This window comes from Bufo bufo, chromosome 1 (genome assembly GCF_905171765.1).
Source record: "Bufo bufo chromosome 1, aBufBuf1.1, whole genome shotgun sequence".
In the NCBI taxonomy this organism is placed as follows: domain Eukaryota; kingdom Metazoa; phylum Chordata; class Amphibia; order Anura; family Bufonidae; genus Bufo; species Bufo bufo.
Window position 1 is genome coordinate 579,754,804 of NC_053389.1, and position 13,013 is coordinate 579,767,816.

The window sequence follows — 13,013 nt, forward strand, 5'->3', positions numbered from 1 at the left end:
AATAAAGCTATTTATAAGATAAAGTCACGGATAAAAATAAGAACAGGTTTTCTAAACCCACCTTAGGAAACGCATTCACAGCATGTTATTATACAAATAGCTTTATTTCATCAGCAGCTCCCTCAGTTCCCCTTTTCTACCCCATTTTCTGGATTCCTTGCTACTGTCCAGCGGGAAGGCGCGGCAGCTGATGACCGATTACCGGGACTGGAGTTCACTACAATCGCTTTCTAGTGTTGTGCCTGGAAACCGATGAGCCGTAGTGATGAGCGAGCATGCTCGGCCGAATATCTGTTCAGCTTGAGCATCGCTATGCTCAGCAGATCCGAGTGCTCGGCCGAATAATTTGGGTGCTCAAATACAATGAAAATCAATGGGAGAACCCCAGGCACCCCCTGCTCGGAAGAGAAGAGGGTGTCTGGTTCATATAAAAAAAAAAATATTTATGGAATTGATGGAAAACAGCATTAAGAGGATGGCTGGATGCGCCTTAGAATCCTATTATGTATGACATACAATAGACAACACCAAGGCTATATGCCAAAAACCAGGTATGTGTAAGCCATCCATCTATCCATGAGACAGATAACAGCCAGCATACCTTACAATGGCAGCCTTGTGCACTATGAGATATTCCAAACCAGCTCTCATCTGACTGAGAACCAGTAAACCTTATTTTGCATCTGTTGGATGGCTTGGGTGGACCTGCACACCTAGATCAATATCATTAGGGCGACAAAGTTTTCTGATTGGCCAAACATAATATTCAATAACCTTTCTATACAGTTTTTGTCATGTAAAAACTCATTTGCATAAACATGGGCATATGGGAAAGACATGCAAAAGAGCAGAATCTCTCATGAACAGCGCCCTCTATTAGTTGCATAGTGTTATGACAAGACTATTCACTGATATCATATTCGCTATATTGCTCTATATTCGTTTTTTAGAATATTCGTAATATTCTAAAAAACTAATATATAGCAATATAGCGAATATTATGTAATAATTATGTAGTAAGTCAGTGATAATATCTGACACTGGAAAAGCTGGGTAATAACTCAGTGTATATCGCGAGTTATTACCCTGCTTTCCCAGTGTCAGATATCATCCTAGTGTAGATCGCGAATTTTTATCGCAAATTTTCCATGCAAAAGGCTACACTAATAAGCTTGTCATAAGACTCAGTCTAATATTCTTGTCAGAAGACTATGAAAACCAATAGATGGCGCTATTGAGTTATGAACAGCGCCCTCTATTGGTTTCATAGTCTTTTGACAGCTGAAAAACAAGGCAGATTCTGCTCATTTGCAGGTCTTTCGCATATGCCCATGTTTATGCAAATTAGTTTTTACATGACAAAACTGTATAGAAAGGTTATTGAATATTATGTTTGGCCAATCAGAAAACTTTGATGCCCTAATGATATTGATCTAGGTGTGCAGGTCCACCCAAGCCATCCAACAGATGCAAAATAACTGAGGTTTACTGGCTCTCAGTCAGATAAGAGCTGGTTTGGAATATCTCATAGTGCAAAGGGCTGCCATTGTAAGGTATGCTGGCTGTTATCTGTCTCATGGATAGATGGATGGCTTGCATATACCTGGCTTTTGGCATATAGCCTTTGTCTGGTTGTCTATTGTATGTCAGAGATAATAGGAGTCTAAGACGCATCCAGCTATCTTCTTAATGCTGTTTCCAAACTATTTTGATGGGTTTTCCATCAACTTCTAACTTTTATTTTTTATGAACCAGACACCCTCTTCTCTTCCGAGCAGGGGGTGCCTGGGGTTGTCCCATTGACTTCCATTATACTTGGGTGCTCGGCCGAGCACACGAATGTAGCAATGTGTTCGGGCCGAACACCCGCTCAAGCATCACTAATGAGCAGCTCTCTTTTGTTTTTTGTTTCGTTACGAGCTTCACACATTGTTGCTACCTTGGTGTTTTGTACCTTCACATTCCCTTCAAAGGAAGATCCAAGGAAATAGATCTTCTGATATGTCAGTCAGATACAGTACAGACCAAAAGTTTGGGCACACCTCATTCAAAGAGTTTTCTTTATTTTCAAGACTATGAAGGCATCAAAACTATGAATTAACACATGTGGAATTATATACATAACAAACAAGTGTGAAACAACTGAAAATATGTCATATTCTAGGTTCTTCAAAGTAGCCACCTTTTGCTTTGATTACTGCTTTGCACACTCTTGGCATTCTCTTGATGAGCTTCAAGAGGTAGTCCCCTGAAATGGTCTTCCAACAGTCTTGAAGGAGTTCCCAGAGATGCTTAGCACTTGTTGGCCCTTTTGCCTTCACTCTGCGGTCCAGCTCACCCCAAACCATCTCGATTGGGTTCAGGTCCGGTGACTGTGGAGGCCAGGTCATCTGTCGCAGCACCCCATCACTCTCATTCATGGTCAAATAGCCCTTACTTTCAAAGTTTTCCCAATTTTTCGGCTGACTGACTGACCTTCATTTCTTAAAGTAATGAAGGCCACTCGTTTTTCTTTACTTAGCTGCTTTTTTCTTGCCATAATACAAATTCTAACAGTCTATTCAGTAGGACTATCAGCTGTGTATCCACCTGACTTCTCCTCAACGCAACTGATGGTCCCAACCCCATTTATAAGGCAAGAAATCCCACTTATTAAACCTGACAGGGCACACCTGTGAAGTGAAAACCATTTCAGGGGACTACCTCTTGAAGCTCATCAAGAGAATGCCAAGAGTGTACAAAGCAGTAATCAAAGCAAAAGGTGGCTACTTTGAAGAACCTAGAATATTACATATTTTCAGTTGTTTCACACTTGTTTGTTATGTATATAATTCCACATGTGTTAATTTATAGTTTTGATGCCTTCAATGTGAATCTACAATTTTCATAGTCATGAAAATAAAGAAAACTCTTTGAATGAGAAGGTGTGTCCAAACTTTTGGTCTGTACTGTACGTGTGAAAAGGTCACAGCAGAATGCCCTGTACCTGCACAGGCGCTGGACGCATCCAGTTACCATTCAGCGCCTGCGCCATAGTGGAGGAAGCAGTCACATGACCGCCACCATCTTGTGTTCTATGGATATGGAAGATTCCAGCTTGCTGTGTATACATATATACACAATATGCTGGTATATATGAAACATTATAACCTTATTACAAGTTTATGTATACCTCCGCCAACCCCTTTCAACCTTTCACAGCGTCCCAAAAAAATTCTGAGACGACATCCCGTGTCAATATCGTATCCGACTTCCAGCGATTTAAACCACAGAGCAGTGCCATAGAGAGCCATTTCATTCTGGAAATCAGTGGTGGTCCAAGACCATCATATGTGTACCCAAGATCATTTTAAACTGCTGCTTGCCGGACAGCACAAGAAATATTAATGTAGATTACAGCTAGGATGCCCACAATACCTTCTTGTGAGGAGACGATAAGTGGCAGGTAGTCCGGTATATATTCCTTCCGGTCTTCAACATCTTTGCTTCCAGGAAGAGGAAACTGCAGCACATTATTCTTGCTAACAGGAAAGGACGGGATCTGATGTGGGAAGGTGACTGGCTCAATATTGTGAATGTAGTCTTCCAGTTCATGGAGGTTCACCCCCATTAGTTTAAAGGCTTGGCCTACATCATCCAGAACAGGGTCTGTCCGTCCATCTGGAAAAGAAAGGCCAAATCAGTGATCTACTAAAGAAAAGCCATCGTCATACTAGCAACCCTAATGAGAGAGAGTGGGCAAAGACCACAATTCATTGCTTTATTGAGCACTTCCATACTATCCCACAGAACTGTACAGAGGTTTTCATCAGGAACATCACTCCCTGCACCCCCCTTGGGGCTCACCACCTGAATTTACCTATCAGCATCTTTTTGGAGCATGGGAGGACATTGGAGTACCTGGAGGAAACCCCCGCACACCCATAGTCTTTACAACAGGGAAAAAGTTTTTTCAAATATAAGAAAAGCAGTGTAGGAAAAACCGAAACATTGTCATTTAACCCACTGAAGACAAGCATGCACATTAAAACACGCAGAAACAGTTTTTCTAGAGTTAGCACTGCCACTTGCAGGATTAAGTGGACAATGCATGCCCCACACAACCTTAACCCTGCAATAATAGTAGAATGGTGATCCCCCCCCAGTTTATGTATGCTAGGTTTAATACTGACAGTGACGGAGATGGCGAAGGATCAGTGCCAATACCATCTATTAGGCTACTTTCACACTGGCATTTTGGCTTTCCGTTTGTGAGATCCGTCATGGGCTCCCACAAGCGGTCCAAAATGGATCAGTTTTGCCCTAACGCATTCTGAATGGATAAGGATCCGCTCAGAATGCATCAGTTGTTGCGATACCATAAAAAAGTATTGCGATCATCAATACTATTCGATACACGTGAAAAAAAAAAAAAACGCCACGTGCATTCCGCATATAAAAAAAATGGCGAATCACGCAGATTATTTTAATAGTTTGGACTTTTCGGACGTGGCGATGTTTATTTATTGTTTATATATTTTATATGTAAAATTGGGAAAGGGGGCGAATTATACTTAATATTTTGGTGTGTTTTTTGAAACTTTTTATTATTTATTTTTATATTTTTTTTACAGTTTATTTAATAACTATCTTGGGATCTTCTAATCCCTTGTCCTATTCAGCCTAATAGATCTCTATCAGGGTGAATAGGGCCTCACACTCTCCCTGCTGCTCTGTGCCATGTGCACACAGAAGCAGGGAGCCGACTATGGCAGCCAGGGCTTCAGTAGCGTCCTGGCTGCCATGGTAACTGATCGGAACCCCAGGATTACACTGCTGGGGCTCCGATCAGAAGCTGCCACTAATGAGGAGGAGGAGGGGGGGGGGGGGGGGACCCTGTGGCCACTGCCACCAATGAGGAGAAGGGGAGGGAACCCTGTGGCCACTGCCACCAATGATTATAATACTAGGGGGGTTGAGGGGTGTGGGCGCACTGCACCACCAATGATTTTAATGGGGTGGGGGCGCACTGCTTCCTTCTCCCCTGTGCTGCTGAGGGAACATGAGTGCACTGACAGCAGCGCGCTCATGTCCTGTGATACTAGACTGCGCAGCAGAGCGGCCCAGTATCGAAAAAATGGAAATCATACCGGGACAAAAGTATTGATTGGGTATCGAAATTTCGATACCCGCAAAAACCCTACTCTGGAGGCAGACACCAAAACGCTGCTTGCAGCATTTTGGTGTCTGTCTGACGAAACTGAGCCAAATGGATCCATTCTGACACACAATGTAAGTCAATGGGGACAGATCCGTTTTCACTGACAATCGAAAACGGATCCGTCCCCCATTGACTTTCAATGGTGTTAAAGACGGATCCGTCTTGGCCATGTTACAGATAATACAAATGGATCCGTTCTGAACGGATGCAGGCGGTTGTATTATCTGAACGAATCCATCTGTGCAGATCCATGACGGATCCGCACCAAACGCGAGTGTGAAAGTAGCCTTAGGAGACAGACCTGGGTCCACTGCGGGACTGACTGTTCTAACCATGCCTGAAGAGGCAGCATTGAATGATTATGTACTCTGCACACCTTGGGTCCAGTGTGGGTGCCTGTGAGAGTGGTTTAGACAATATAGGTTAAATATCCACGGCACTGCAAAAAGTTTTTTTGCAAGAATAATTTCATTTAATTCTTAATAAACAGAATGCTGTTAATATACATCCAGTGCAAGTTCATTTACATATAGTAAGTATTTTATGCCATATCAGATAGAAAAAATCCCGAACGTTTCGGTCTGTACGACCTTCTTCAGCGGGGTCTGAAGGCAGAGAGAATAGGCGCACGCCATTCTGTTTATTAAGAATTAAATGAAATTATTCTTGCAAAAAAACTTTTTGGAGTGCCGTGGATATTTAACCTATGAAGAGGCAGCATGGCCAAGGCTACGGAAAAATAGACAATAGGTCTATTAAAGGTGGATTCACACGTACCAATAATTGGCCATATTAAGGGAACGACCGTTCCTGCAAACGCTCATTCTCAATAAATCTGCCCATCCAAATGTGCTGCCGATCACTCGAACGAGCGAAACACTTGTCCATAGGGTGATCCTGTCGTTCGTAGAGGCACACCAATTATCATTTCTGGGCAGAAGATCGTGTGGTCCAAACAGTGATCTGCTGCCCAGAAACAATGATTCTGTGTGAGGACGAGGGATCGCAATAGGGACCGCTCGTCCTCATACAGTGGAGGAGATCGCTGCATGTAAAGAGAGCCCTCCTTCACTGAACGAGCAGCCGACAATCGGCCCTTGTGAATCCACCTTAAAATGGCACGAACGACTACGCACGGGCCACAGACTTTCTATGAGCCCGATCACTTTCATCCGAGGAGAACCAGGCACAGCACTTAGATGGGCGATTCTGTGAGCGATCAGGGAAAATCTCTGCACCCACACTCATCTCAAACTATATGCCCCATTGTCTGATAGGTGAGGATCCCACCTATGGGACCTGCACCTACACTGAGAACCGAGCCCTGAAAATGGTGGAGGATGCACTGCGCATGCGCTGCCGCACACCATTCATTTCTATGAGGTTGCTGAAAATAGCTGAGCGCTGGCTCGGCTATTTCTGTCTGGCCCATAGAAGTGAATGGGAGCGGTCGCCGGCCCTTTCACTTCTATGGGGAGCACGCTTGGTGGTGGACGGACCTGTGGAAACTCTGGGTCCTCCAGCCACCGCTCTCCCAGCTCCGTTCTCGATATAGGCCAAGGTCCCAGCGGTGGGACCCGCACCTAGAAATATGTCCCCATTGTCTCAGATGGGAATACCCCTTTAAGCCTCATGCACACGACCATGAGCGTTTTGCAGCCTGTAAATCGCGGAGCTGACCATGTGCAAGCCAGTATTTTATTTAACTCCTGTAGAAATGTCCTACGCTCGTCTGCAAAACGGACAAGAATAGGACATGTAACAGACCTACAGATGCACAAAGCAGTTGTGCTGTCTGCATCTTTTGCAGCCCCATGGAAATGAATGGATCTGAAAGAAATGCAGATCTGTTGTGGACCGAAGATACGGTCATGTGAATGAGGCCTTATGTTATACGATGAGAAGGAGTCTGTCAGGGTCAGGCTATGCTGACATTTCTGAATCACTAGAGCTGGCCCTACACATCAGATGAAAGACTGCCAATCCCATCTAATGTGTATGGCAAACGCTGGGGAGGAGAAGGATTGGGCTGTGCCCAATGGAGAGACACCGCCACCATCTCATTAGTCTGGCAGCAGCTCACTTCCCTCACCAGTCTAAGGTCACTTTCACACTTGTATTTTGGTCCGTCTTTTCCATTAGTATTTGTAAGACGAACTGACACACCCTAAGGGAGCCTTCACACTTCGGCCTCTTTCACACGGGCGTTGCAGGAACATGCGCAATTTTACAGCACGAGTGCAAAACATTGTAATGCGTTTTGCACTCGCGTGAGAAAAATTGCACATGTTTGGTACCCAAACTTCTTCACAGAAGTTCGGGCTTGGGATCGGTGTTCTGTAGATTGTATTATTTTCCCTTATAACATGGTTATAAGGGAAAATAATAGCATTCTGAATACAGAATGCATAGTACAATAGGGCTGGAGGGGTTAAAAAAAATTAAAAATAAAATTTAACTCACCTTAGTCCACTTGATCGTGCAGCCGGCATCTCTTCTGCCTCCTTCTTTGCTGATTGCAGGAAAAGGACCTTTGGTGACGTCACTCCGGTCATCACATGATCCATCACCATAGTAAAAGATCATGTGATGGATCATGTGATGACCGGAGTGATGTCACCACAGGTCCTTTTCCTTATAACCATGTTATAAAAGAAAATAATAAAGATCAGGTCTCCATCCCGATCGTCTCCTAGCAACAGTGCGTGAAAATCGCACCGCATCTGCACTTGCTTGCGGATGCTTGCGATTTTCACGCAACCCCATTCGTTTCTATGGGGCCTGCGTTACGTGAAAAACGCACAAAGGGGAGCATGCTGCGATTTTCACGCAACGAACAAGTGATGCGTGAAAATCAGGGTTGTTTTGGCGGCAAGCACATAAACTTCAAGTTCCATTCAAATGAGAAATTTCTGCAAGAATATCTGCCATGTGTGAACACACCCTAACTGAACCTCAAGTCAGTCATTCCCAGTGATGGATCTCAAAGTAGAACCCTTCCCAAAGATGTACTGCTAAGGCTACTTTCACACCTGCGTTCGGTGCGGATCCGTCTGGTATCTGCACTGACGGATCCGCACCTATAATGCAAACGCTTGTATCCGTTTAGAACGGATCCGTTTGCATTATTATTTCAAAAAAAGTCTAAGTCAAAACGGATCCGTCCTGACTTACATTGAAAGTCAATGGGGGACGGATCCGTTTTCAATTGCACCATATTGTGTCAGTGAAAACTGATCCGTCCCCATTGACTTACATTGTAAGTCAGGACGCATCCGTTTGGCCCCGCATCGTCAGGCGGACGCCAAAACGCTGCAATCAGCAGTCTTCATCCCGCCATTCACGACCACCCTGCAATGCTGCAGTGGTGGTCGCGCTTGCACATTATAGTTAAAAGCACTGGCCTATGTGTAGTCCCACGGTCCTGACCACCAGAGAGGCCGCAGATTTTTCCTATAGTGTGCAAGCATGACCACTGCTGCTGGATTGCAGGGTGGTCTGTAACCATAGAAACAAGCCGTGTATAATGTGATGGAAAAGTGAATCCAGCCAGCAACGGAGGCAATATGGAGAATCACATTACATTAGTAAGTGCCTTGTATTAACTTCCTTTACATGATAAATGTTATTTGTGGAAGTGAGACAACCCCTTTAAGAAGTACAAAGACACATCTGGGACGTTTGTCAATACTCTGTCTTCACTTGCCGTGAACATCTCTGGTCCACATTTACTATGCGGGTATCCCAGTTTTTGACGTAAACTACGCAAAACTGCAACAAATCCTATTAAATATGGACCTCTGCTTGCAGGCAGTAAAACACAAGGGGAGATGTATGAAAACTGCTACAAAAGAAAGGAAAGTGTGTGCTCACAGCAATCAGGTCACTGCTGAGCCCGAGCGCCATCGCCCAGCATCATGTACATCCAGAGGCTGAACACATGTCCAGGAGCTGTCCAAGGTGCAAGACACCTGCATGCTGGCCGTGCCTTCAGCCAATGGCAGTTATCATATAGAGGCCACTTACTAGTGTACTGTTATTATCCATATTGCCTCCTTTGCTGGATTGATTCATTTTTCCATCACATTATACACGGCTCATATCCAGGGGTTATGACCACCCTACAATCCAGCAGCAGTGGTCGTGCTTGCACACTATAAGGAAAAACTTTTCCTATACTGTGTAAGTGCGGCCACCGCTGCTGGATTGCATGGAAACGAACAGTGTATAATGTGATGGAAAAATGAATCCAGCCAGCAAAGGAGGCAACATGGACAATCAGAATACATTAGTAAGTGCCTTGTATTAACTTTCTCTACATAATGAATGCCGCTTGCTAAAGTGAGACGACCCCTTTACTAGTTTCACACTAGCGGCAGGAGACTGCAGCAGGCTGCTCCGGCGGGTGAACAGCCTGTCGGATCCGTCCTGCCGCTAGTTCACGTGTGACCCCGGACTGCCGCTCCGTCCCCGTTGACTATAATGAGGGCGGCGGCAGCACGGCAGCGCACAGGGTGAGAGGCAGCCGGACTAAAAGTACCCTACTGCATGCTGCCTCTCGCCGGAACTCCGCCGCTGCCCCCATTATAGCCAATTGGGACGGAGCAGCAGTCCGGGGGCACATGTGAACTAGCGGCATGGACCGATGATCAGTCAGATTATTGGGGATGAGCGTTCCTGATAATCTGCCCAACTGATAAATGAGCCGACACGTCGTTCTGCTGGCATCAAAAATTATCAACGCAGGTGCTGGGGAGCGAGGTAAATACAACCTCTATGAGGGGCCCGGGCATAGGGGGAGGCATTATAGGTGTTAGATAACCCTTTTTGGCTAGGGCTACATATAGGGCACAACTACACAGCAACATGTGTCACGCGAATATCGTTATAAAAATTGTCTATGGTGTCGCGCTCCGACATCTTGGATGGATTTTTTGCTACTGTCGCATCAAAGCATGTCACAGTGCGACACCATAGACCAGTGTTTCCCAACCAGTGTGCCTCCAGCTGTTGCAAAACTACAACTCCAGGCATGCCCGCACAGCCAGGCATGCTGGGAGTTGTAGTTTTGCAACAGCTGGAGGCACACTGGATGGGAAACACTGCCATAGACTATCATACACGTCATCGTGTAGCCCTATCCATCCTATGGGATCAATGTACGGTTACCTGCACACCACTGTGGGCTTTCAAACAGAATGCACCAAAATCTGCATGTGTTTCTTGGAGAGACCATTTTGATGTGCTTTTGCCCCGATCTGCAACCAACAGGTCAATGTCCAGACTGAAATAATACGTACATGAGGTTTGTCCCACCTCATTCCCTCTGCCCGTAATCCACGTGTGCAGTACCCACCCAGGCTGCACTACATGACCACAGGTGTGAGCAGAGCCTTGCCCGGTCATGGTGGGGTCACCTGTGCACACTACTGTTCTCTGATACCAAGTATTTTCAGAAATCCAAGTATTTAAAGGGGGTTGTCCAGGAAATGGAACCAAAAGCTGGGGATATGCTAAAATCACTAAGTATTACCCACCGCCAATCTCTGCCCTGCTACGACAACACTGCGGCCACTACATCCAATCACAAGCAGGTGGTCGCAACATGATGACTGCAGGACAGGAACAGAGACAGGTGGGTGCCCGTGGGTCCGACCGCTGAGGACACATAGGTCCAACCTTGACCACATCAAGGACGGAGCTGAGGTCCAGCACATCACCCATCAGCTGCCCATGGCAACCCTATGGCAGGCCAGAAAGCAGAATGCCAGATTGGTTGCTATGGGCAACAAGACAGGTATAATCCATCAGCCTGCAGCATCTCAGCCCATAAAGCAGCCTGCCACCTTACAGCCGGCAGAGCCAAGGTCCCATCAGTGATAGGTACCAACCACAGTGTGTACAAGTGGGCAGCGACAGCCCCCCAGGTGCCAGGGCTGCAGTCTGCAGTGCCCCATCCCGGGGATCGGCAGCACATACTCACACAGCTCGGAGTAGCGGTGGGCTCCCCGGCACAGCTGCTGCAGGTACCTATGCAGGACATCGGTGAGCAGGTCGCAGGCGGTGACCTGCACGGAGTCCCAGCCCAGGGCTTGGCAGATCTGTGCCACCGACACCCGCAGGAGCGAGCGCGAGTAGCTCTCACACATCCCGATTTATCCCGCGCCCATCACACGCTCAGGAGCCACGGCCTCTCCGCTTTCCCTCGGTTACCCGCACGGCTCCTTCCGTGCTCTCACTCCTGCCGCCATCTTGGCCTTCCCTCTTGTCGCTGCTTAGCGCAGGCAGCAGCCCGCGCCAATCCATTCCAGAGCTGATCGATCAGCAACTTCCTGTTACAATCCGTCGCTCTGGCATCAGCCATTACTACAAGGAGGAGGTGTTATAGAGAGGCGGAGGGTTTTCTAGGGGCTGCTGACCACCATTTTTGTGTAGGGCAAATGCCAGAGAACACTGAAGTATCGGGAGCCTAGGCTGCTGCGTTAGCTCCGATAGAGATTTCCCCAGCCGTCCAATACGGGACAGTGAGACCGTGATTATATGGAAAATGGTTACCTAAAACCAGTAATCATAGCAGGGCATACTGAGGGAGATTTATCAAAACTGGTGTAAAGGGAAACTAGTTTAGTTGCCCCTAGCAACCAATCAGATTTATCCTTTCATTTTTCAGAACCGTTTAGAAGATGAAAGGTGGATTCTGAACGGTTACTAAGGGCAACTAAGCTAGTTCTACTTTATACCAGTTTTGATAAATCTCCCCTAATTTATTCTAAAATACCCTACTGCAGACTACAATTCCCATCAAGCCCTGACAGCTACTTGCTGGGAGTTGTAGTTACAGAATAGATGGAAAGTCACAGGTTAAAATCTACTGCATTGGACTATAACGCATGAGACACCATGTGTCCTGTTCTGCACAGCAGGCGTCCTCAACCCCATAACCATGGGGGAACCCCTGCTTCTATTTCTACTGCAAAGAATCTTTGGGGGAAGCTTAGGTGGGGGACACTACATTTTGGGTGAACCCTAGGCAGGGGACAAATCAATGTACTGTTAGAACTGCTGACAGGCACTTATTTTCTGCTTTATACTGGACGGGATTTCAGAGGAAGGCACAGTAGGCAGGCACCCAGGGCTACACTGAAGTGGGGATTTAATTCATGGATTTTAAATAAGATGCAAAAATAATAAATCTCAATGGTGGCATATAAGCAGAAGGAGTAGTAAGGGGGTCAGGTTTAGGCCTCTTTCACACTGGCGTGTGCGGCCCACAAAATGCGGGCCGCAATACACGAGCACAGTCCGCGGGGCAGCCACAGCGGATCGCAAAAAGATAGGGTTCAGTTCCGCATCTCCGGATTTGCGGATCCATTCAAGTGAATGGGTCCGCATCCGTGATGCGGAATGCCCACGGAACGGCACCCGTGTATTGCGGATCCGCAAATGCGGTCCGCAATACGGCAACGGGGCGCACACACCAGCGTGAAAGAGGCCTTAGTGCTGTGAGCTGGTGACAGAGGATGAGTAAGCTAAAGGTGGTACATGGTCTCAGACGAGTAAGGAACATTCAGAAGGGTGGCTGGCTAGACATATACAGGTTATGCTTGGTTAACCAATGACCACCTTGTGATTTGGGGTAGTGGGATCTAACTGGTCCTATCAGAGACATAGCTGAGGATGGCCTGCTGGGCTGCAGGATAGAAGATTACTGGTTCAGAGGTAAGGTGTTGCAATCATTTTGGTCTGAACAGTGTACCTACTGCTTTATGACAAAAAAGGTGACTGGTGGCACAAACATGGCTCTTCAGGTGCC

General features: G+C 46.4%; 1 protein-coding gene across 2 annotated transcripts in view; it reads right to left on the bottom strand.

Annotated features, from left to right (window-relative positions):
- The window catches only part of TAF3 (TATA-box binding protein associated factor 3), a 121,088-nt gene extending 109,598 nt beyond the window's left edge, over positions 1-11,490 (bottom strand). For both annotated transcript variants that reach the window (XM_040413291.1, XM_040413287.1), the window contains exons 1-2: positions 11,184-11,490; positions 3,418-3,660 (exon numbers count right to left, since the gene is read on the bottom strand). In XM_040413291.1, coding sequence (XP_040269225.1) covers positions 3,418-3,660; positions 11,184-11,349 — 409 coding nt within the window. In that variant the 5' untranslated portion in view covers positions 11,350-11,490. The remainder of the gene's footprint in view (positions 1-3,417; positions 3,661-11,183) is intronic.
- Positions 11,491-13,013: the final 1,523 nt, after the last annotated feature.